Source organism: Argiope bruennichi, chromosome 4, assembly GCF_947563725.1.
Source record: "Argiope bruennichi chromosome 4, qqArgBrue1.1, whole genome shotgun sequence".
In the NCBI taxonomy this organism is placed as follows: domain Eukaryota; kingdom Metazoa; phylum Arthropoda; class Arachnida; order Araneae; family Araneidae; genus Argiope; species Argiope bruennichi.
In genome coordinates, this window is record NC_079154.1 from 64,760,167 (window position 1) to 64,787,814 (window position 27,648).

At 25.4% G+C, this 27,648-nt stretch overlaps 1 protein-coding gene across 4 annotated transcripts; it reads left to right on the top strand.

The window, feature by feature from the left end:
- The first annotated feature begins 287 nt into the window (after positions 1-287).
- On the top strand, positions 288-22,209 carry LOC129965738 (ubiquitin thioesterase zranb1-B-like). 4 transcript variants are annotated; one of them, XR_008784235.1, is made up of 14 exons: positions 288-498; positions 2,738-2,796; positions 3,781-3,970; positions 4,792-5,133; positions 7,751-7,936; positions 10,558-10,842; positions 14,023-14,215; positions 14,304-14,375; positions 15,027-15,225; positions 15,820-16,064; positions 17,193-17,422; positions 18,495-18,731; positions 20,623-20,736; positions 21,912-22,209. XR_008784235.1 is itself a non-coding variant. In XM_056079872.1 (14 exons), exons 3-12 carry the CDS (start codon positions 3,806-3,808, stop codon positions 18,723-18,725), a joined length of 2,148 nt encoding a protein of 715 aa, XP_055935847.1. In that variant the 5' UTR covers positions 288-498; positions 2,738-2,796; positions 3,781-3,805; the 3' UTR covers positions 18,726-18,731; positions 20,623-20,659; positions 21,912-22,209. The 4 variants fall into 4 exon arrangements, 3 of the variants coding, with proteins under 3 accessions (XP_055935847.1, XP_055935846.1, XP_055935848.1); XM_056079872.1 differs by having other exon boundaries at positions 20,623-20,659; XM_056079871.1 differs by lacking the exon at positions 20,623-20,736.
- Positions 22,210-27,648: the final 5,439 nt, after the last annotated feature.

The window sequence follows — 27,648 nt, forward strand, 5'->3', positions numbered from 1 at the left end:
AAACATTCTGAAAATATATTTACTTTTGTTACTTAAAGAACAATTTTTTTTCTTTTTAAAATGAAGCTAATGTACGTGATGCATTAAGGATACAAGCAAAATATAAAGAATTTCGGGAGTAAAATAATTATAAATTTATTTTACTCCCGATACTTTATAAAAATTTATTTTTAAATATAAAAGATTCTACAACTGTTTTATTTATTGATAACAAACTTTCTAATTTTAATTCGCTAATAATTGTCTCACTGTTTTCGGTTTCGAAATAATGATTTGTTTTTCTTGGGATCTGAAGGAAGTGAGGTCACACTAGCTATAAGCTGTGCGACTTGGAAAATAAATGGATTGAATAAGCTTAATTTTGCAATCAACTGAAAAATTATTTCCTTTTATTTTTCTGTGATATTTTTCGTATATTTCTGTGTGATGCATGTACAGCTGTTGTATTTAAAACTTCGATTATCGAATCTTTCAAGCCTCAAAACAAAGTTGCATCTGGTAAAATAATATTTGTTTATATAAGCCTAATACCCAGATTTTGTTTTGTTTATGTTTTGAATTAAAGTTACTGTGATGTGTTGCTAAACAGTTTTTGCAATATTATGATCTTCATTAATAAATTTTTATTTCATATATTGATTGTTAATTCTTAACTTTTATAAGTGTTTACTATTAAATTAACTTGCAAATTATGAGATAATGCGCATATTTAAATATTTTTTTAAATTCTATTAATATCTTTCCATTCACTATTACGAACTTTTTGTAGAGAGTTTATTGCCACTCTTAAGTCTCTCTCATTTTTTTCTTTTTTTCAAAAATCCTTCAATGATTCACCGTTAAGTGGCTAGATAAAGCTTCACTTCGATACGTTGGAAAATTCATTCTCATCTTTTATCGTTCTTAAGAAATGTAATTAAAAGATGACTCATTTGTAAATTTTTTTTAAAGCCAAAAGTAATTATGCTTTTAAAAGGATATACAAATTGCATTTAAATTCAATATAATATTTGATTGAAACGAGTGTGGTTTAATGTTGTATACATTTCCTATATAAGAAATTTATTTTATTTACAAAATTTTAATTAATATCAATATAATGGGCTTCAAAGTTTAAATTAATTCTGATAAACTAGTATCAGAAAGATATATATATTTTTTTTGTTTTAATTATTTTGCCAGATGGACTGAATTTTGTGTTTATATTAATATTTGTTTTTAAAAATTGCTGAATTTTATAAGAAACGTCTATTAGTATTGAAAATATTAATCTTTATAATTTTATTTTTTAATAATTAGAATTTTTTTTTCTATTTCATCATCTTAGTTTGACTTAAATTTTTTAAAACTAATCTTTTTGATTGTTATATAACAAACACCTTTGCTTTTTTTTACATGTATTTTATTTGCTTTTGTAAACTTCTTTATATTATATGAATGCTTGATAATTTATTAACTGTAAAACAATGTAATAAACCTACCAACATTTATAATATTATTTTCAAAAAATTGAAATTAAAATAATGTAGTAATAATGTTTCTGTACATATATTATAAAAGGATATTCTTAATTGTCTTAAATACATTTTTTAGCAAATATATTTCCATTTTTTGAAAAATACCTATGTTTTAAATGGGTGAGTTTTTAATTTTTTAGCCAACTGAAAAAGAAGAGAAGTGTAGTCAGTATGTTTGAATTATATATAATATAGTTTTGAATCAAATATAATGATGTTCATTTAATTAATTTTCAAAATTAGTGAAATATTTATTATAAATGTATGTTTTATAAACTAAAAACTAAGGGAGTATAAAATTAATTTAAATAATTTTTAAAAACTAAATAAATTTATTAGATTTTAAAATTTTTCAATATTTTTTCATTATGAAGTAAGTTTTGCATTTAGTGTATTGATTTAGTATAAAAAGGACCATAAACTTCTGCCAAAGCTCACTGTGAAAACTTCTCTAAAGAGAAGCTGAATGTTTCTCTACATTCAGCTTTAAGAAGAATTACAGAGTATCATTCAAACTTTTGACAACAGTTTTGAGTATATTATTATGAAAGGTTTTTTTTTTTTTTTTTCCATGCATGACAAGAAATGAATTATTAGTTTAAGCAAGAGCATATAAGTAAAAGATTGATATATGCCTACTGACAATCTTTGGAATCCTTTGCAATGAAATAAAGATGATTCTGAAATATTTCCTGAATATTTTTTGAAAGAGCATTTTTATAGATAGATAAAGTTTATTGTTCAAAAAGTAAATATTCAAATTACTATTTAAATAGAAATTTATTAAAATTATGATTTTATTGTTGCTAATTAATTTTAATTGTCTAGAGTTTTTTTTATATAAATCATTATTTTATTCTAAATGCATAATAGCTAAACTCCTCAATTAGTATCAGTTGTATAAAACAATTAAGTTATTATAAATGAAAAATTATAAAATTTTCATCTATGAAATTTCAGTTCCTTATTTAAAGGAATTTTGAAATGGTATATATATATATATATATATATATATATATATATATATATATATATATATATACTTTTTTATTTTTATTTACTTATTTAATTTTTTATAGATATTTTGATAGATGCTTTTTTTCTGTTATATAAAATTATACATTATATGTTATGACTGAAACTTTGTGTAAAAACTGTGATAAACTAAATACTATAAATAATTTTTATCTTATAAATTATGAACTTATTGTTCATTTCAGATTTTCTGATGATAGAGAATTGAATTAAAATGGATCTTAATTTCTCACCATGAATCTTAGTGAGTTATTTTATTTTTAAATCCTTATTAAATTTTCAATACATAATTTTTCCCTTAAACTTTCATTGCTTGCACATTATTACAGTATTTAAGGTAATTTTATATTGAACTTGTTACTGCAAATGAAATTAATTTAAAAAGTGAACCTTTACATTTATTATTCTATTGAAACATTTTTAAGAATTTATTCTCTGTCTTAATTTATTCTCTTTCATTAGGTCTATTAACCATAAAACTATTATTTCCTTCACATATATATTTAGAAATATTAGGTAAAATTATAGAAAATGAGTTTTAAAATTATTGAAATGAGATAGTAAACTTTTCCTATATTTCATGTTCAATTTTAATTTCAGATTTTATAGTTCCTCATACTTTTTTTTTTTTTTTTTTTTAGTGCCATTAATACTAAAAGAATTTTTTTTCAATAACCTATATTAAATGCCTGCATTATGTATTTTCTGCATTTAATTGTTTAACACTTTTTAAGTTTTATTAGGAATGCATATTTCCAATCTAATTTTTAAGATATAGTACTTATATATTAGTTTTTTTTTTTTTTTGATAAACAAAACCATTTGAGACTGTCTTTTGAAGGAAAGGACATTTTTTTCATTCATATTAAATGTACTAAAAAATAATGAAATATTTAAAAAAATTAAATGATGCATTTGTTATTATTATTTTTTAATATTTGAATTAAATAATTCTTCTCCATCGATATAATTTAATAATCTAATTTAAATGAAAGCACTTTCTTCATTTTGCAAACCTAATTCCATTGAAAATTCTTAAAATTTATTTCACCAATAGTTTTAGTAGAATTTATTTAACCTAAATTTATAAATGGTATAAAATTGTTGTACTTTTATTCTATTTCATCAAAAACGTATTTAGAATTCAATTGATTAAAGTATATTAATATAATTTTTTCTCCTTTCTTGATTTTCTTTTCTTTATTCTTAATTATGCCTATGTTTCCAGATTCTCAGCTGCGGGTCCTTGATCAATGAACCAATCTGGACAAGGTGATACGATGAGTCAAGATGAATCAAAATGGACGTGCAGTATGTGTACTTTCGAAAATTGGCCAAAATCTATTAAATGTACAATATGTCGTTCCCCGAAACAATCACAAATTATTACTCAAGACAAGCCACAAGACATATACATGGTACATAACTATATTTCTATTTAAGAAAAAAAGAAAATACATGTATGTCTTTATATAATGTTGAGCAGTCTAAACTATGTATCATAATTCTTAAATTGGCATTCTTCGTTAATTTCTTTTTGTTAAAAGTGATAAACCTGATGAAGTTTGTGTTTGTTATAAAACAATAAATAATAATTTTTTCACTAAATTTACTTTTATTTAAGCATTTTTAACTTGCTTATTTTAAAAGTAAACAAGTATTAAATTCCTAATCTTGCATCCAAGTCAATATCTCTGTAGCACAATATTCTATTTTTCTTTGTCTTTAATTTTTTTTTCTCTTGAAGCAATTGGGTTTTTATAAAGATTTTTTTAAAAAGAAATTTGTGTACTAAAATTTTGGAAACAGTTGTATTTGCAAATTGTGAAATCTTTTCCAGAATCTTGAAAATTTTGAATATATCTTTATTTTATTTTAATTTATGAATGCTAATTATAATATAAGAATTGAAAAGCCTTTTTATATATTTAAAATCAAAAGCCTTATAAAGGTGGCTTTTTGCTGGTGTTCATTAAACTGATGTGTAATGAAAAAAAATTCTGAATTCAAATGCTCATTCAGCATTTTGTAATTGTTGGATTAAATTGATTTTTTAATACCTTACAGTTTTAGGACATTTAAATAAAGTCGTGAACCTTCATACACTGTTAGTTAGTCTACATTATTTAAATTTTTTTAAGGAAATGCTGATTAATAATTTATTTTATTAATGAGGGTTAAGTTAATGATTTTTTTTTCATTTTTTATTGTTTTTTATAATGTTTATCTTTTTTGACAGATGGCTCCACTTATTTCTGAAACTTCCAGCCCACCAGCAGCACAAGGTAGCAGTGCTTCATCTAACCCCCATAATAAATGGTCATGCCCTACATGCACATACATGAACTGGCCCCGTTCTACCAAGTGTACACAATGTGCCACAAAAAGGAAAACTAGCCCCCCACCTGAGCCTTCAAATAACACTTCTTCACATGATCAATCAAACAATGTTTCAACAGATTCCACCACAGCATGTGTTCTCTCTGACAACTATTACAATGACAGAAATAAATCTTGGAGTCGCTCAATCAAATGGACTTGTTCAACGTGTACTTATGAAAATTGGCCCAAGTCTATTAAAGTAGGCTGTTTTCTTTCTATTAAATCTGAACTTTAAGTATATGACCATTTGGGTATATAAATAGACTGGATCAAAATGAAAACCTTGATTTCAAAGTTTTCCTTTGCAACAGATTTTTTGTAAAAAGTATATACTTCATAAGGTAATGTGCGTAAGCTTTGAATACAAATATTGTAGATGTTCAATTTACATTTCGTATATTGTGACTTTTATAAAGTTGATTTTTCAGTTTTCTGTAGCATTTATCTCTGCCCCCCCTTTTTTTTTCTCTTTTTATTTTTATTTTGGAATAGAATAAATGTATGTGCTTGTAATAAATACTTATTTGAAAGTCTATATCATAACTTTTATTGCACCCCCTTAACAGAGGATGCTACAGATATGACAAGAATTTCATTACAGATTTGATATATGTTATATGACAAAAGGGCTATATATTCAACATTTGTGATAATTTTTTCTAAAATTGAATATAATGATTTTTTTGAAATATGTATATTACAAATAATTGCAAAACTACCTGTTGCACAGCAAAACTTTGTATTTAAAAGGACCTTCATTTTAATTCATCTTGTGCCATACATATATACTAAAAGCAGTTTTCAAATGAAAATTGTTGATTGACAGATGAAAATAGTCTGTTTAATGCTATGCAAATGCTTTATAATAATCTTCATTTTCGTACATTATATTCTTTTTTCTTGTGCAATTCAAATAATTAAAGTCATTTGCAACAAATTGTTTTAGTTGGCATATCAATATTGAAAAATCTGCCTGGAATTTTTATTTAATGATAGAATTCTAGAGTGATAAACATTATTCTTAAATTAAACAAATTTCAATGAAGTATATTGGATAGAAATTTTATTCATATCAATAGAATATCTTCAGAAGTAACATTTCTAAGCACTATTTACTTAAAAAATTTTATTGGCCATTAATGAATTTAGTAATTAATTATAATAATGAATTAGGTTAATAATTACATTAATGAATAATAGTAATTTGATTACATTAAATTATTATCTGTTGCCAGTGAATATATTTACTTGGTACCGGAATATTGATACATTGCTTACATTGCTGGTCCATTATCTACATGTGCCTGAAACATTTCATAGAATAGACTTTCAAAGGTAACTGATATTAACTAGATAAAAAAAACACTATTTACTTATATTTTATGTGAAATCATTACATCCTTTTATAATATCTTAAAATTCTGCATATCTGAAATTATCTTGACATTCTATAACTTGGAGTAAATAATGATTATTGATTTGATCTGTGAAAAAAAATTGTGTACAAGTATTTAAATAAAATCTAACAGCAATCACAGACTAAAAACAACTTGCTGAAATAATTGGAGACAAATCTATGGAATGATAATAAATTAGTTACTGATTTTTTTAAAGTACTTTGTAGGATCAATTCTTGAAACTAAAGCAATACATGTTTAGACAATTTAGCTGAAATACACAGTAAAGAATCAAAATATGTGCTGTAAAATAAATGTTCGAAATTTTCATTAATTTTTAAATCAAAAACTATTTGGAATTTTGATAAAATTTAATAGTTTATCAGTAAAACGAAAATGAAATGAAAATAAACACAATTTTTATACTCCCTTATAATGTAAAAAATTATCTTTTTATTGATTTCTGGTTTAACACAACATACAGTTTTTCCTCAAATTAAAAATAGAATTAATTTGCTCCATTGATTCCTATTTTTGAAACAAGTTTAATGGTATTTTTATTAGTTTAATTAATTTTTTATCTGTAATTAATTATAATAAAAATGATTTATACATTTCTCTGGATATTAATCATTAATGATCTTCCATATCATTGATTTGTGAGTTCATTGTTCTGTCATCATTCATTTGTGCATTTAATGATAATTGTTCATTAGATTAAAAAGTAAAAAATCACAAATTCAAATGTGTGACATCAATGTACATATCAAAGATTAGTATCATATATATTAACTAATAGATTAATGTATTGAGAAATCTATGTTTTCACTACTCTAAAATAACTAAGAAAATAAAATCTTCAAGTTTTAACTAAGCAAATTTATCTTTAAAAAGGATTGTAACTGTTATGTATCACCTTTAACCCTCACCCCCTCAAAAGAAAATTATTTTTAACATAGAAAATACAGGATTAAAAAACTAAATAAACAAAGAAAGTGGCTTAAAACCTAATTAATTTTTATGAAGCATTTTTATAAAATTATGCTTAAAATATTTTATTACTTTATTAAAATTTCTGTGTAATTGTATACAGGGAAGTATTACTAAAATATTAATTTTGTTTGATTTTATATTTGTTTTTATGGGTTGGTTTTTATTACTTAAGCAAACTGCGAATTGCACTGTCAAAATTATGCAAAAATTTAAATATAAAAAGTAAATGAAAGTTGAAAGTTTAAAAAAATATCTCCTTAACATTTTGTTTTGTTAACTTCAGAATTACAAGAATTCCAAATTTGGTACCTTTTATATAAAGTCATTTTCATATCTTCTTAGCAGACAATGACACTTTACACTTCGTTATTTTAAATTTTTATTCTGAATGCCTCTGAAAAATTTATTTTATAATTTCTTTTTCAGTGTGTTTTGTGCCACACCCCTCGTCCCAAAGTGGATCAGTCCTGTCAGACACTAGCTGAAAATGATGACAGCAGGTCTCGGCAACGTGTCAATCGATGTGATGTACAAAGTTCTCTCTATTCTTCTGTTAATTGTTTAACTATACGAAGGAATGATCATTTACCATCGGAAACGACTGAAATTCAGGTATTCATTCTTAAACTGTAAATGAAATATATGCTTTGCACTTTTTTCATAAATTGTTTCAAAATTAATTTGCAGTCAGATCTATTTTTCATTTCTTTATTGTTATTAATCTCATTTTATTTATTATGTTTACAATTCTTTTAAGAGCTAATTTATACAGGTGATTGTCAATATTTACATGCATATTTCATAAGAAATAAAATTAAAATATAAACCATTGCTTATTTCATACCTTACATTTCAAAGGAAATATAACTAATATATTTTTGAGAATAATACATATTCTATTTCGTGCCTGTGAGTAAAAATTTTCTCTTGATATAATAAAAACCATAAAATAAAAATTTGCAAAAAAAAACAAACATTGGAGCAAAATAATATCTTTAACCTCTTGTAGTATAATATACATTTTGTTAAAATTAAACTCAGATGCGTCATTCATCTAATCTCATTAGAATTATGTTGGAAAAAAAGATCAAATAACCATTACAATTCCCTTCCGATAATATATCATTGTCATTTGGCACATATATAACTTGGAGAATGGAAATGTGTACTTTGGTGCAATTTTTTTTTTTTTTTAATTAAAGAAATGAGCTGGACAGAAATTAATTAAGAAATAAGCTGGGCTTTGTCATTTTTCTGAAATAATTTCTGAAAATATTATTGCACACAAATAAATGTTATGCAATTTGAAAATTTAAAAAATTGTCTTTTTAATGACACCAATTTAATAATTGTGCATTCTTTTGAAATGTGAGAATTTTTATTAATTTATTTGCCTAATTTCCAACAATAGATTACGCTGATGATCCGAAATTAAAACTGCTTTCATTATTTCATCAAATATTTAATCTTGTGGGGTTTTTTTTTTTTTTGTCTTTGAAAGCTGAGAAGAAAGATTGTTTCATATCTATGTAGTTTAGAAAGAAAAGATGAATTTACAATGTCACGAAATTTAATAAATAGGGAGCTAGCTGTATATGTATATTTTTTATAACAATATGATATAGAACTAATCTCCATTTGAAAGGTTCATTTACACAATAAATGGAACATATGCTAGATAATTGAAATAACATGGATATAATCCCTGACAACTTTGTGAAATCTTTGATGTGAAAATATATTGGTATTATTCGATTTATCTGAAATAAGATACAACCAATATCCCGTAAGAACCAGCTTGTCACTAAAGATGTCTAGTTTTTAAATAAACTGATTTTTGATAAATGGAACAATATATGTCAGTTTTCCTAATTCATCTATTATATATGTAAGTAATCTAAAAATCAGCTTAGCTAGAACTATTAACCATCAATCATCATTGTCAGCCAAAGACAAAGACAAATAGAATAATTATAATCTCTATAGAGTGAAAAACACATATTTAGAATTCTCTTTTCTGTTCATGACTATTATAATTCTAAAATACAATGAAAGAAAAGATAGAATATTGTAATAACAAAATTTTTTGATTTTTATCAAATTTTGGATAAAATTTGTCAACAAAAATTTTGACTGCTCATGTCCATGTGAACTCAGTAGTCATCTTTAGAGTTGAAATTTGGTGTGTGGGTTGGTATCCAAAATTGTAAATGAGTCAAAATCAGTGATTTCATAACATGCATGTAAATTTATTAGCAAAAAAATTGCAATAATTTAGATGCCTGAATTTTAATATGTGAATCAGAATTGTATGTATTAAGTTTTGAATCCTATTTGTCAGTAGAAAGATGTTCATATTGCATATTCAATCTTTTGCTTTGTACTAAGAATTTCAAAATGCTATATTGTAGAAGTAAATGAAAAGGATTAAAGTAGAACATTTCTATTGATTATTTACAGAAAAACATTGTTTTTCTTTTCTCGAAGAGTTAAAAACTTTGCTTTTGGACATAAGGGATGTGAAAAATTCCAAGCTATAAGGTAATGTCAGCTATAAAAAGGTTTGCCACCGACAGTTTTGCTACGGATTAAAAAAGTATACTGAGTAATGATGGAAATTCATATTGAAAAGTTAAGGCATAAATTAGCAAACTGTAGCCTATAAGATGGCTTTATCAGAAGATAGTAATCACAATATTATGCATTCATACTGCATATTATATATTTCAGTGGCTGCCTTGAAGGAGTTTTCCTAATCAATAGACACCATCTTTTCAGGGCATCTGTTACTTGTCCTGAAATAATGGCATTCAAGCTTCATAAACTGGTCAGCTATGTTCACAAAATAAAAATTTATAGGATCACAGGATTTTTTTTTTATATTTGTTTGTTCCAAATGAATATGTCAAGATTATTTTCATGAGTATCACTAATAGAATTAAAGACAATATAAAAATACAGATCTTGTAATTTTTAGCTGTACATTTATTTACTCAAATAGCATAAAAATTTTATAAAATATATAAATTATAATTTATAATTATAAAATTTATAACATTTTTTTATTTTGAAATATTTGTCTGTCTTTAATGCTTTAAAATTAACTATTTGGCCATATGGAATAAATATTCTATATAATTAGTGCAATGATACTAATTTATTTCTCTGATTAATTATTAACAAATAGAAATGTTTGAAAAATGCTGTCCATCTTATTCATTTCTGTTTTCTAGGTATCAACACCTTTAGCATGTGCTAGTGATATTTCCAGAACTCCTAATAACTACATAGAAGAATGCCGTCTCAGAAATTCAAGACGAAACAATCGTGAAGTGGATTGGACTTGGTTAAATGCTTGCATAGGAGTTGTAGATGGTGATGCAGAGCCTGTGATTGAATATTTATCTGTGGGTGGGGATCCTGGTAGGCAGCTGAATGCAAATGAAGTTGCTTTGCTTAAAAGACCTTCTGCATTTGATGCTGGATACACTCTCGTGCATTTAGCAATTCGATTTCAGGTATCATTGATTTTGCTTTCTGCACTTCATATTTATTCAGTTTATCTTAACATCTGCATATTGTTTAGCTTAATTAGGTTTAATTTACCTTTGAAGCCACTTTAAGTCTGTTTTGAAAAGAAATTTATAATTTTGAATCCTGATCAGATAACATCTCCTTCTCTCTGAACTTATATGCCACAAAGTAGTTTGATGTTTCTATTTTGGTCATTTCTTAGAAAAGATGAGAAATTTAACATTTACAGATTTGTATAATAACCTCTCTAAATTGATAGATTTTAAGAAAACAGTTTTAAACAAATTTATATTATCTCTCAATATGCTTTATTAAGCTTTTGCTATATTATCTCAAGCTAATATTTTGCTTTTGGATTTTCCAGTTGAAATTGAGTATTTTCTAATTATTTGTGTTCTTCAAAATATTATTAATGTTGTCTAATTGTGTCCCTCGAAATACTATTAATGTTTCCTAATTGTTTTCAATTGAAAAAGAAGCCACATAAAATTTGTATATGACTATTTTTTTAAAGATTTTCGTTTAAAAGTCCATTTTAAATTAATGAATTTAAAAGAAAAAATCTTTGTTACAACAACACTTGCAATAAGTAATTCACTTCTACAAAGTTGTCATTTTAGCTATATTAACTACATTTGCTGATCAACCTGCTCATTAATTATATTGATTATGTTTAATTCCAATAAAGTATGGTCTTCATGATTCTCTGAACAAAGGATTTTTTAACATAATTATATTTGACATTTAACCTTAATTAGAAGAAGTGAGCTTAAATTTAAAAATTGAAAGGATTAAAGATCAATTCCAAAATCTTTAATTGGATTGAAATATTGTTGTTAAAAAAATACAAGGAAACAGAATAATTCAGAACAAGACTGCATGTATTACCAAATGTATTCCATTATTTATTAAATATTCAAGTTGTTTTGTTTATCAATAATCAATAGAAATTCAATAATGGAAATCAATAATCAATACAACAAGGAAATCTTTTGAATTTACATTACATAGATAGTATCTTCATTGCTTAGCTTTTATCAATAGAAGAAAAATGAGCTATTAAATATTTACATTAGCAATTAAAAAAACTTGAATATCATGATGATAGTGTAATGTATTATAGCAAATTATAAGTAAATTAAAATTACTTAATTTTTATAGCATTGTGATTGCAACTAAATTTGCTCATTTAGATTAGAAACTCTGGAATTGGAAGATGTGATAAAAATTATTTTCAAGCAACAATATTTTCCAACCTTATTCCCTCAAAATTCCAAAATACTGTATAACTTTTTATTAATTTAACATTATAATATTTTTTATTAGTTTTATTAATGATATTTTTTAAAATCAAATATGTTCTTTTCAACTTTCCAAAGTAAGTTGTGCCACTTTGGGGATTCTTGATCCAACAGTCTTTTCAGTAGTGTCATAACAGATACACACCCTCACAGCTTGCTTAATTATTATCAGACTAGTCATTTTTATTGGCCAGCTGGCTATATTGATTACATTTTTAATTTCACTTAACTCATTTAGATAAAACTTCATTTCATGATTCTGCCTAATATTCAGACATTGAAGCTGTATTATTTTAATAGTCTTATGAATGTTTAGTTTATTATGCATATGAACTTTTATATATATGACCATTTCCATCATATCATAGCACTATTATGTCCATTTCATCTCTCTTCTAAATATAGTAGTATTGTATTTTCATTTTTTTATTTTTATTTTTTATTTATCCTATTGACCCTACATAGATATTAAAACAGAATCCATCTTTAGCTTTCAGTATTGGGAGAAAATCATGCAATCAAATATCTGATGAAACAGTGAAAATGCTTTTGGTTTCATTCACAGCATTGAAAATATTGTTGTGAAATACTTAAAAATATAAATATAAGTTAATTAAATCTAGAATAAAGAATTTTAATGAAACCAAATTGGCATCATTGAAAAGATTTTAGATTTTAAAATGATGCAAAAATCATTTTTGTGGTATTAGTATTATCCCATAAACTACCATCACAATAATAATCAAATCATGGCTTATTTTTTTAATTAATTAAAATTTCAAAAATTGATGAAGTGCACATTCACACCCTCCAAAGTGTATCTGTGCCAAATATTTTAGCTCTGGGTCAAATTTGTGTTTGTTAAATATTGTTTTGTGGAATAATTATTGTTATAAAAAGGATGGCATTTTAAGAAATATTATAGACGCTTTTTACATGTCTTATTTTGAATATTATTGTAGAATTTCATTATTTGTTTACTTCAATGTACAAATCAAACTGAAATCAGTATTTTATTTCTATAAATGACTTTCCACTTTAGTGGAAGTATTAAGTTAGGTCATCAGCTATCACAATGAGAAAATAGTAATAGGTAATCTACTCATGCTTACTTCTGTTTCATTCATTGATAGGTTAAAACATTTTGCAGTCCTGGGTAGTACATGTTATCTCTTTTAATAAACTGACCAATTTAGCTCCATAATTCAACACATTATTTTATTGAATTAATATACTGATGATATACTTTAGGTTAGTATTTTTTAGTAGCTTTATGAAAATTATGTTAATATTTTCTATGTATATTATATTAACATAATTTAGTAACAATATTATATTTTCTCTGTATGTTCTGTATATTTAAGCTAAGATTTATATTTGAGTGCTTATAAATAGTGCAATTATGAAGTGAAATGAAACAGATAATAACCTGGATAGATATAATTATATTTGATTAAGTGATCATGTAACCTAATATTTTCTAATATTTTTTTAAACAAAGTATTAATATTACCTAACATTTTCTAATACTTTCAATTTATTTTACCCTTATATTTTACAGCTCATAAAATTTGAATATTAATTGATAATTATTTGAATATTATTGATAATTATTATTGTTTATTGATAGTTGTTTGGTTTGAAATCTGCCATTGATTTCATATTAGATCTAATGTAAATTTAATTATTTTGCTAGATATCTATAACTGATATAAATCTTAAGTAAAACTATAAATTTTCATTGAAATAAAAATTATACATTGGAATTTTTTTTGAATTAAAATTCATCATAACTATATCTTTTTTTAGTTTCACCTATTTAAGAAAATATAATTTAGATTATTTTTTTTCCCCCATGTACAGCGTGAAGATCTGTTGACATTGTTATTATCTCATACCGAAATGACAAGACCAGCTGCTAAGAGAGTTCCAGCAGATATAAGTCGGACATTAGCCTCAGACATTCGCCACATGATAGCGGCTTCCTTGAAGCAAAGAAGAGGAGAATTTCCTTGTTACTTTGTGACAGAATGTGTTACTTTTTCCCTGCCCGCTGGTAATATTGTTAAATTGTTTTTATGAAAACAAATATGGATTTCTGAATTTTAATTTATATTCATTTCAAATTTAATTCTTTTATTCAGAAATTGAAGACTTCAATCCTATAGTACAAGAAAAATTATTTGATGATCTTCTTGATCGTGATGCTCAGAAAGGTATAGTAATGAATGTATAAAAGTCTTGTTTGTTTTCTCTGTGAATATGCTTTTTAATCTATGCTGTTACTAAATTATCTTAATGATATATCAAAGGTATATTTTATTACATGAAAGGGATGTTAATTTATTTTTTTTTATCATTGGATAAAAAATGAAACACAACTTGTTTATAGTATAAATCTTATTGAAATCTTAGGTGATATATATATATATATATATATATATATATATATATATATATATATATATATATATATATATATATATATATATATATATATATATATAAAGTTCTTTAAATATGCAAATACATATAATTAATTCTATTTACTTGAATTTTAAGATCTTTCTTCCTTATGTTGAATTATTAAAGGAGTGAAATTATATGAAATAAAAAAAAAATCAGGGTGACTTTGAGAGTGTATTTTGCTTTCTTTTTATAAAATGCATAGTATCATTCTTAATTTTTTTTATAGTTGATAGACTTCTTATTTGATTTTTTTATCACATGTAGTATTTTGATTAATTTTTTTAACCAGATTTGCTTACTATATTACAAGAGAGAGATTATATTAGTTTATTATATATACAAGAGCTGTTACTCAGTATTACTATAAATGGACTTTTTAAAATTCTTTATACGTTCAGAATTGGAAGAAGAATCACCCATTATCAATTGGAGCTTAGAACTTACAGAACGCTTGGGTTCAAGATTATATGCTCTTTGGAATCGAAGTGCAGGTGACTGTCTTCTAGATTCTGCTCTCCAAGCAACATGGGGCGTATTTGATCGAGACAACACACTCAGGCGCGCTTTGGGAGAAAGTTTATGTGAGGCAGCTGCAGTGTAAGTACAAATATTTCTTTATGATGCATCATAAAATTAAATGTCTATTAATAATACATTGTTTTGCTTTCAATAATATATTTTCCTATTTTGAAATGGTAGTTAATAATGATTAATCAAATTCTGCTTAATTAGTTTAGCTCAATTAATTAAACATGACAGTTGGAAGTTATGCTTGGCTAAATTAGGATGGAACTCTTTTGAACCATGATTCGATGATGAATCTCTTCTGTCTTAACTCCCATAACTGGGTAGATGTTTGTTCCTTAAGAATGTAATATCCGCAACAGGCTTTTTGATGGAATTAAATTTCCAATTTGGGATCATTTGTTGCAGAAGCCAAGACTACTTCTAAAATCCAAAATTCAACAAAAAATAATTTTCTAATGGAGAATATTCTATTATTTTGATTATTACTTGATTCCACATTAACTTGAGGAGAATTAGCTATTAAAGTTTTTAATATTGTATTCTTAGAATTATGATAAAATAAGTCATTCTATCTTTTTTTAAATAAATTCATATTGTCTGCTTTCATAAATATTTTTAAAGATAGGTCATAAAATTGTTACAAGGGGAATTTTTTTGTTACAGGTTATATCCCCGGTGGAAAGAAGCAGAGACTCTCCAAGCAAATCTTCTTCAGTTCACCCTCGATGACACCCAGTGGCAAGAAGATTGGGCTATGTTATTATCCCTGGCCTCCCAGCCTGGCTCAGCTCTTGAACAAATGCACATCTTTACTTTGGCACACATATTACGAAGACCCATTATTGTTTATGGTGTCAAATATGTCAAAAGCTTCAGGGGAGAAGCCCTTGGCTATGCAAGATTTGAAGGTAGAGATTATGACTGATCAGATGATGCATTTATTTTTACTGCTTTATAAAGTGATTTATGGCACATAAATTTTACTAGAAAAATTTCAAGACTAATGTTTTTTTAATTTAAAAAAGTACAATTTATAACTGAATAATTAAAAAAAGTTATTTGGTATGATTCTTTAATATTTTTATATATTAAAGAAATATTATATAACAGCCTTATATTTAAGTTGGCGTTTATTTTTGTTGTTGTTTGTGTGTATGTGTTTTGCTAAATATAATGGCATACTATTAAAAGGAGTCAATCTGTTATAATGTTAATTTCATTAGTTGTATATAAATATATTCTATTATTTTATCCAAACTTCCTATGACACTAACATTCTTATAATCTGTCTACATGGGAAATCTGCATTTTTAGTATCATTTTTGTATAGCTGAGAAAGATCATCTAGTGTCCATAAATTCAGAATATTTGAAAATTGATTATAGTTAACAATAGATGTGTGTGCATGTGCACATTGAATCTATAATATACATGTACTTATATTGTAAGTAAATTTTTGAAGCTGAGAAAAATATTTTTTTTTTTTTTTCAAAAAAGTATGCCTTAAAATGATTTTTAAATTAATAAATTGATTATTTATTTAATTAAAAAGCATATATTTGCATTATTCAAAAATCATTTTTTGAAACTTTTTAGAAAATTGAAATCGAGGAAAAGTTATATTTTTTAGAGAAAATAAGGAATGGTACTGGGTATCTAATTTATGTGCAGATAAGTTATAGATTGAACCATAATATTTTTTCTATTTTTAAACACTGTATATTTATTCTCTTTTCTATGAAATAACTGTTTTATCTAGCATTTTATCAGATGCAATGTAACTTTATTACTTGTATAGTTATAATAAGTTAATTATCCGAGCAATAATTTAATGTTAATACATTAGATTATTGCTGTCCATGCCTAATTGCATGCTTATCATGTTTATTTTGTCTTTATTCTCTTAAATAAGTTATATTTCCTTCATATTATTCCATATTAGAATAATTAAATGTTATAAATCTATGTATTCAAAGTTGTGGCAATTTCATTTCTGATTGCTTAAAGTAATTCATTAATTTTGATTTCAATTTCAGGAATCTACTTACCTTTGCTGTGGGAGCCAACGTTTTGCTGGAAGTCTCCTATTGCTCTGGGTTATACAAGAGGCCACTTTACAGCACTTGTTGCTATGGAGCCAGATTCAGAGGATACACTGGGAGCTGGCGCCAATACCCGGACAGGAGATGATCTTAGAGTGATATTTTTACCTTTAATGACAATGGATCATCAAAGACTTCCGGTGCATTTCTTGACTCAGGAGGAGGTAATTATCTTGATTCGAGCGTTCTATTAGAGTGCTAATGATTTGAATGGTAGCAAAAAATTTTTTCTGAAATAAAAGTCTCAAATTTCATCAAGACCAACGGGTTTTTTTTTTTTTTTTTTTTTTTTTTGAATTTGCAAAAACTTCCTGAATTCTAATCAAAAATAAAGTTTTCTTATTTTCCAATAGAAATAATCATTATTATGAAGCAAAAGCACTTCTGCATAACTTTTATTTTATTTTTAATATAAAAGCTAATCACTTTTAACCTGCTAGAATTTTGGTGATAGTATTTCTTTCTCATGTCAAATAGATATTATTCCTTCTTGGAGAACAATTTTATAATGTAAAAGAAATTTTATTTTATGTGTGGCTCTTTATTAAAATTGGAATAAATTTAAATGAAGAAATCTGGATTTAAAATTAAATTTGTGAAATTTAAATAAATTCTAAACTTTAACTTGAATCTACAGTAATAATAATAACCTCCTGTTTGTTAGCAATGTTTTGCATCAATTCTTCCTCTCTTTAGCAGTTCTGAATTTATTGATAGATCCTTGATTAAAACTGAATTTAGTGGAAACAATTCTTTGAATCTTATATTTTCTGATGTATTATTATGTACTATTTTGCTATTTTATCTCTATTTTTTAACTGGTATATTTTTGATAAAAAAAAATTACATTTCTTTTTAAAGCCTTCTCGTTGCAAAAATGTAATATGTTCATAAAACTGGTTATTTTTTGTTCTTGCTCTTGACCTACAGTTTAGAAAGTTCTGTTTCCCAACATGATAAAAAAATATGCTTATTATAAAAAAATTTCTATTACAGATGTTAAAAAATAGACTAACAAAGTATTTCAACCTATAATAAATGTTACAGATTGAGATGTTACTTCTTAATTTTGAAATTTTGAGAGTTTTACTTACATTTCTTGTTACTTGAAATTTATTTCTTTTTCTTAGTTCAAGTAGGAATTAATTTCTTAAACTTGCTTACTTGACGATTTTATAATCAGATAACTTAATTTTAAAAATTAAAATTTAATTTTATTAACATTTTTATATTCAGTTGGGACGTGAAGAAGAAATCATGAAGCAGTGGCTTGACTGTTGTGTGACTGAGGGTGGTATTTTGGTGGCACAACAGAAGATCCTGAAGCGACCTTATCTTGTGGCACAAATGATTGAAGAGTGGCTGGCTTTCTACCGAGGCCTTATGCGGCGGCCTACTATCCATCACTCCTCCCCAGAATCTCACACTCAGGTCTATTCAAGTGATGGAGATTCTGACCAGGAGTAAAATGGAGTAAGCATTTTTACTGATTTTCAAAACACCAAATAAGAATTAAATTTTGTTTATCAAGATATGATTCAATTTATGATAAAAGATTTTACCTTGCAGCCCTTTATTTGCATTATTAACTAATCTTTAATTATAATCATATAGTACATTTACATACAACCTAGCTTCTAACATATTTAAGTATAATCATTTACCTTAATAGTTATGTTTAATTCATTTACCTTTTCCTGCATGTTTAATGCATTAAGCATAATGCTGATGACTATCATTGACCATATTTTATTAGGCACCAGTAACTGACAATATAATTTTATTTCATGCCTCATCAGTGACTAATTTTGTATTTTTTAGTCAGGCCACATTAGTCACTTTTAATTGACAAAATAATTTGTTGACTGATAAACATTTAAAAAAAGTACTTTCTCTTAATAAATTTTAATCTGGAGATCACAAAATAATTCTTTTAAATGCGTCTTTTGTTGTCACAATCTTACATATATCTCTAGTTGCCTGCATATCAAAGAAATCAGATATCAAGGGTTATATGGAAAGGATGCTAAAATAGGCTTAGCAACATATTTAATTTGTGCTCAAAACTCCATAATCTAAGCTTTAGTTGCATCCATTTTTACTCTGTATGAAGGAAAAGTATCTTAATTGTCAAAATTTTGACCTTGAGATTTTCGTATCTGTTTGTTTATACAATAATTCAAAAACAACATTAGCTAAATTAATCAACTTGATGCATATTCTTTATATCAAAATTTATTTTCTATACCAAACAATGGATGAAGTCTGCAAAGAAGTGTCTGTATCTTGGTTTGTCTTGAATGTTTAGATTTGTTATTGTTGCAATGCATTTAGCTAGATTAATGAGATTTGTCATTTTGATTTATTTGCAGAAGTGTGTAGATCAGTATATTTGTATGTATGATTAAACTGTATGTGTCAGATTTTGTACCAAATTTATGAAAAGGCAACTTTCTGTTGCTCTGCCTGTTGTGTATGCAAAGGCCATAATTTGAAAATGCCAAAATTGTAGATCTATATCTAATTTTGAACTACCTTCATCAAAAAATTGTCTATTTGTTAGCATACGGGCTTGATAATTCGAAAATTAGATAAATCACATTTGGTCTCTCATTTTAAACCGAAATTGTAGATTGAATTATATTTTGGGGCCACTCAATCAAGCTGAAAATATTTGATATGCCAACTCATTTTTCTTTGCCATACTGCAACACTGCTCATTAAATATAGCATGTTGGGTAAGCATATAAGAAAATCAAGGGGAAAATATTCTAGTCGGTTCTATTTCACCGCAATAATTACTAATTATTAAACATTTAAACTTATTAAAAATCAAAATGATGGCATTTTCACTTTAAAATCTGGCTAAAGAGTGATGTATGTAGTTGAAAAATTTTTAGGAGTTGGGAATATGTATTGACTTCTTAAGCATAACACAAAAAGAAATAACAGACTTTATTTGACATAATGATGAAATTTAAATGTTACTCTCCAATAAATCCATTAATTTGCAATTGCTGAAAGTTATTTATTTTATAACAACTGTGTTTTGAAAACCACAATTTTATGATTTTTTTTAAATATGGTGCTTTAATTATTTAATAAAATTGGTTGGTAATATTTCATTAAAGAAACTTAATGATTCTTCCAAACCAATTCATAAAAACTTCGAATTTTTGTGAATTTTGGGCTAAAAAAAATCAAGCAAAAAGAAAAATTAAGATTTTGAATTTTTATTAAAATTATATTTGATGCCATTTTTTTAATAGATGGACATTTTTTTCATTTGTTCCTGATTCAATTAATGAACATATTATAATATTTCTTGTCAGTAATTTAAAGATTATTATGTTGCAAATTTCAGATCTTCATTAAGAAATGAAACATACTGAAAAGACAAGGTAAGAAGACTCAATGAAGTGCAACGGAAGAAAACTTAAAACTTCCCTACATACAAAATATGAGGATCCAAAAAGTGGTAGGAAGATTCCATCAGAATAATAGACAGATTCAACAAAGTGCATAAATATGCTAAACATATTTGTAAAAATATCTAATTTTATTTAAGAAAATATCAGGAATAATATACTCCTACCCTGTTTTGTTGACACTTTATTGAATACTTACTGAGATCTTAATAAATTTATTATATTTTATAATATTTTCGATTTTAAACAAACATCATTTGAAGAATTCATAGTGCATTAATTTGAATCTGAATCATTTTTGATTGTGTAAATGCCATTTGCAGAAATTAGATATTAATGGAGCAATTCTTCTCCTTTTGTTGAAATCCCCATCTGTTTTTGATTTATCCTAACAATCTTTTTTAAATGTCTTAAATCTCGCTTTCTCACTATTTTTTTTTTTTTTAATCTGAATCCTGCATAAGGACAAGTTTCATAGGTTATTCAGAAACTTTATACTGTAAACTATTTACTTCTATAAACTTTAAACTATTTATTTTTCTTCCTTCTTTGTACTTATCACAATATCATAGCCTTTAAAATTCATTATAGGAAATGGTAATTTTTTTCATTTGACTTCTTCGCTTTCAATATATAAAAAGAAAAAATTAATGTTTCATTTAATAAATTCATAATATTGCAAGTGTCAACAGAAATTTAACATTTTTTTTTTAATTATAGAATTATTAGTGTTATCATTCTTGGATATTTAGTATAATTTAAATAAAAATTCTTATGGAGCACTTAAAAAAATAATAATTTTATAAACAATTAAAATTTTGGATCATATTTTATTTTATGCATGTTCTAACCTTTTCCATTCAAGTGGTACAGATAGTGTCTCACTAACCATTAAGAGTTTACTTCCCTTATCCTACGTATTATTATATCACACTGTGCTTCATGCCAAGTTTTATTATTGATCACAAGGTTACTCGAATTTTTTAACAATTTGGGAAAAGAATAGGCATTTTCCTATTTTTTCTGGCAAAATGCTTAAATATATATATAGAAATCATCTAGTATTGTCAGAATTTAAACTAAGTATAAACTTCATGCATATCTCAAATTCAAAAGGTATTGTGAGAAAAATTTCATAAACAATTATGAAATTGCATTCATTTCTGCAGTTGATTGGGAGATCTGATTCTATTCTTGTTATTAATTTGTGTTTTTTCTTTTACAGGAGGGGCATAGATGGAAATTGTAAATACTGCATTTCATGTTGGTTCGTCTGCGAGTGACTATCCCGTCCAAGAAGGGGGACTATTTTGTGTCATAGCTTCACCCTGTACATTTCCAACATAGTGGACAGATTCAGCTATTTTCTCTAATCCTGTACAGATAGCAAAGTGTGTATTTATTCAAATCTTAACTAGCTCCATATTTATTGGACATTCAATAGAGATCTTATGAATGGATTCTTGTACATAGTGATGGACATTTGTGCAGTAGATTGTAATTAAAATGGAATGAGAGTTTTAGTATTTTTATTTTATGATTGTTGATTTGTTTTTCAAGATTAATCTACTTTTGAAAGAAGACAATGCTCAGATTAGCATGAGTGTGATATATATCTTTGATTGTTTACAAAAGAGTTAACTTTATGTATGTTTTTACTCTGTACACTAATTTTTTTTTTTTTTTTTTTTTGCCGAGTTAGGTGCACAAATAAATAATTACTAAAATTATAGATTTCTTCTCTAAAGCATTTGAATAATTATCCTTTAAAATATATTAAAGTTAATAGTTTTGTGATTCTTACTAAATATACTAAATCATTATCAAGCAGATTCTCCTTAAAATCTTATTGAATTGCTGTTACTTAAACTAAGATAGTGTTAAAATCATAAATACTTTAATTTTTTTATAATTCAACCAAAGAATAAATTTCTTACTACTATGATATCATTGATTTTAAGCACCTGGATTTAAGTTCTTTCATTGTTATTTCTCAAGTAATTATAATAAAAGTTTAATTTAAACGATTTTGAGTGAAGTTTTCTTTACTGTACTTGCAAAATGAAAACACCAATTCATATATTGATTTGTGCTTCACATGAATTATATATAGTTGTTCATGTATAATTTGACGCTTCATAAGTCTGACACGTTTAGCTTTTTTTTTTTAAAATAAGGTACTGTTTATTTTTATGGCTAGATTTACTTGGCCATTTTCAGAATACATCAAACTGCCTTATACATAAATTCAGTCATCTTGGCAGTATATCTAGTTCCTTGGTAGGAAACATAAAAATAAACAAGTACCCAAATGGGAAACATGAAAGGGAAAACAAGCAACTGTATGTTGATTTTGAATAATGTAAAAAATAAGCTGCTTCTAAGATTTTGTAATATTTATTATATATAGTATACTAACTGTTATGCTCAGTGCTGCTTGGGATGAAATTATTTTCATGTTTTTTTAAATAAAATATTATTTATTTAATTGATTATTGCTAACTCTTCACTAAACCTTCAGTATTTTTGATATAGTGTAAAAAATATTTATTGCAAAGATTAAAGTTATAATATATCAATTCAGCTTCTGAAAGCTGTAGAGAGTAAATGATATGCAAGAGAAGGTAAAAATATATTTAATGTCAGTAACACTCTCTAGAGCTCTAATATGTCTATAAACAAGCACTTTCTAAATGCATATATTATTTTTAATACATAAAATCTTTTTATATTAAACAATAATACAAAATATGCTCAAAAACTTACTTTTTGTAATTTTAAATATAAAAGATTTGTGCATTATCTAATTGTTTTTAATTAAAATGAGAAAATCTGTTGGTCCAAAGATTTTTAATATCCTGCTGTTTCTTGATTATTCTAGACTGCTCCAAATGATGATTAAAAACTTCAAAAAGCTCATTTTTTTATAGTTGTTAATAATTATTAGTAATTGTAAAAAATTAGTTATTAATTGTAAGTGACGATCTAAGCACGTGTTTACAGCATGGAATATGAAAGCCTTTTTCAGCAGCGAGTTTTAATCTTCATTGACTGTTAAAAACAAATGGATATGTTTTGAATCAATTTTTAAATAATAAAATATTTCAAAATATATGAATTAGAAGAAACATATTTCAAAATCAATGTGATAACTGAATCTTATTTAAACATCTGTCTATTTTTAAATCTAATTTACTAAACAAATCTTGGGCAGCACCATGTTGTTTTTGCAACTGTGGGCATGTATGATGGAAATATAGTTTTTAATAAAATGAAAATTAACTGTTTTAATTCATTCTCATGAAGCTATCACTGAAATTATCCTTAGTATTATAATATTTATGAATTGTTATAATAATGAAGATTTGAAAAATATTCAGTTCAGTAGTTTGAATGTCTATAGATTTAAAAAAAAAATCAGGGTCTCAGTCTTATAACTAAATTTATTGTATAATTTTGTAATATATTAACCATTAATATGCTTCTATAATGAAACTTTGATTACATTTTTCATATGTTATTTTATCATGTCCAGGTTCATTTGTAACCATTGTAATGATAATTTATTTCATTTATATGAAGCAAAGCTTTGATTACATGTCATTTTTAAAAAGAAGACTGAGAGCGAAAACTGTTTTTAAGTAGTGTATGAACTGAGATGCCAATATGATGACTTCAAAAGTAATCACATTGATGAGTTAAAAGAACGAATTATCTAGTGATAGTTTAAAAATAATGAAAAAGAATGTTAAAAAATTATTTTACCTTCCTTTATAAATACATCGAATATATTTTGTTTGTTAATACTCTAAAGATTTTAAAAAAAAAAATTAATGAATTTAATTTGCTTTATAATGCTGTACTTTATGCTTGCAATCATCATGACAGACAATGATTAAAGAACTTTTAAATAAATGCTTATAAATGCACTCAAATCTTATAAAACAAGAAATGTGCTATGTAGAAATATATGAAAGGTACCTTTAAAAGATTTTAAAAGTTAACTGAATTTCCATTAAGTCTATAATAATGAATTTGTTAATTAAGATTTCAGTTATGCATCATTCCATTTTATCTTGGTCCCTTGAAAGACATACAAACATTGCTTTATTATATTTTTGCAACACAGATTTTACGTTTAAAATGCATGTTTTTAAATAGACCTCCATAATCTAAAAAGACATGGGAAATATCAATTCTAAATTTTTAATAAAAAGAATCTTAATTGAGTATTTATCTATTATGATGTCGAAAAATTTCATATAGGAGTTTATTTACTTGCACATCCTTCTGGGATTATTACTTCCAACATAACAAATGAAACTGAAAATTCATTTACTGGGAAAAAATTATGATCTTACATGTATGTCAATAATTGTCTTTCCCTTTTTTTCATGTTCTTATATACAAAGAAAAAATAGTTTAAAGATTGTATTGAATCATCTCATTTTAGACTTATAATCTTAAAAAAAGTGTGTGTGGTGGTGGTGGGGGGTTACATCTGCTAAGCAGCTGATCTATGATGGAGATAGTTTCAAACTTTTGATCATTAAGCAAGAAGATGCATAAGGGTGGATTAATTGTAATAATTGCATGTTGATTTGTGTAACAAATATTTTTGATTTGTGTAATAAATATGTTCATATATTTTTAAAAATTACCTCAAAATTTGAAATCTCATTTTTTTTTTTTTTTTTTTTTTTTTAAAGAATTGCTATACACTGCATTAAGAATGAACTGCAGGTGAATCTGAACAAAATAAACAGAGTCCTTATTACATGATATTAACACATTAATTTTCACAAGAAAAGACAAATGAATACATTATTTATGCAGTCTATTTTTTCAAAATGCTTATTTCTGGCAAGACTGGTGAGATTTTGTGATGTTATTTCAGCAAAACATATCAAAAGTAATTATTTTTCCTGTCCCCCCCCCCCCCTGCCTTTTGATTGTTTGAGATTGGTATATTGTCAAAATGTATAAATATTGTATGATAAATATAAAAGATTTTATAAAATTCATTAAGATACTATCTTTGTGATCAACACTAAGTTTTAATGAAGGAGCTTTCATGCAACTGTTTGATTAAATGATGTTTCTCTTTTTGAGAATAAAAATCAAACCAAAGTGTAAAACACAAATTTCTAAATAATTCTTTTGAAATGATAATTATAAATTTAATATGTAAAACTACAGTTTTCAAATTCATTTCTACTTTTTTAATAACACATTTGCATTGGGGTACTCAGCAAACAACTTTACATTAGCATATAATATCTGATTTTAATAATTTATTAGTGAGGTTCTGTTCCCATTTCCAGTTTTTAATCTTTCTTCTCTCCTGACAAAAAACTTTTTTTAAACGGGGGGGGGGGGTAGATAAAATCAGGAACAAATATTTAAGGCTGTTTATAGATGTATCTAACTTCGAAACTTCGAATTTAACTGAAAATTATCACTGTTTGAAATTGGCACTTATCAATTTGAAAACAAAATTATGTTAAAATGAAATATTTAACTAGAACCAATTGAAATTAAGCAGCATTTATGATTGGATTATGCTTCCATAGATGGATGATAATTGTAAAAAAAAAAAAAAGACAAATCTTCTGTCATTTTGGTTATTATGATTTGGTTTGTTATGTATTGCAAATCTTGGTTTGTAGTTGAAAACAAACTTTTGAAATTCGTGTAGCGTTATATTGAAGTTGGGGAAATTTTGAATATATTTATATGCAAATATATCAATGGTGATATACAAAATCCATATAATATCTTTCATAAAAATACATTAGACCAAGAATTGCCTAGATTGCAATTGGCACTTGACGTTTAAATGGGAAATCAGTAAAACATGAAAAAAAAAAATGGGTAGGTAATGGTTTGCTTTACTCTCATAACGAAATAAAGGGACGTTTATTTTTCTGACCGCCAAGATTAATTGATAAAAAATGGAAACTGTCGCTAATTTGGCGATTAGAAGTGGTCAATTGCGATCTTGGCGTAATTTAAAAATTGCCAAATAAATTCCGGAGTCTTTGTAATTAACAAGTACCAATATCAATAAAGTTCAAGCTATTTAATATAATGAATTTAAATAATAAAAAATTTGAATAATAAAAAAAGGCAAGGTTAATTCTTTTTGGCCCATTCATTTTTAATTTTACTTTCTTTATTTGATAATTTTTTCTGTTGAGAATAAATATTTCCGAAGGCATTTTAAAATTATAAAAAATCAAAATTGCGCCATAAACCCCACTGACTATCTCCCCCCCCCCGATTTGTTGATATTAGGGAAAATGTATTCTCCATCTTTGCATTCTTGTTGAAACTGATCATTTGTATGTAAACTATAAGAACTAAAAATAGAGCCGTTCAAAATCAAAATTTTAAGTGTACTACAGGATACTTTTCATTATTTGTGTAATAACTCGGGGATATATTCAATAAAAATCTCTGTAAACAATATAACATCCGATACATTGAAATAAAAAAGGAATTCTCAACCGGTTACATTAAAGAACGACAGTGTTTAAAAATAAACGCACTTCAAAAAAAAAATATTTTTGATTGTTGCTTGCAAGAAATTTCAAAATATTTAAAACATATTTTAAACAGAAATCTACTCATTATGGAAAAACTAGCCGTCTTTAATGATCCATTAGTTCCTCAGGAATATTGATTATGATTAGTCCCTATTAAATCTCTTTTGTTTAACTTAATATTGACGATTCCTTCACAAAGAATCAAATTGTGATAGAAATTAAAAACATGTTAGTGAAGTGTGTGAAATACCGTGAAAGTTTTGCATACTGGATATACAAAAAATTGAATAAGCGTTTATTTCCTTAAATATTACATATAAAAGAATGATTTTAATTACAAAATTTCATTAAATAAAATAGACAATTATATAAATGCACCTTGAATTCGATGAAAGCTAATATATATTTGTGTGT

Coding starts and splice junctions, on each gene's coding strand:
- LOC129965738 (XM_056079872.1), top strand. CDS start 3,806: ATGAACCAATCTGGACAAGGTGATACGATGAGTCAAGATGAATCAAAA. Junction 3,971..4,791: donor AGCCACAAGACATATACATG/GTACATAACTAT, acceptor CTTTTTTGACAG/ATGGCTCCACTTATTTCTGA. Junction 5,134..7,750: donor ATTGGCCCAAGTCTATTAAA/GTAGGCTGTTTT, acceptor TTTCTTTTTCAG/TGTGTTTTGTGCCACACCCC.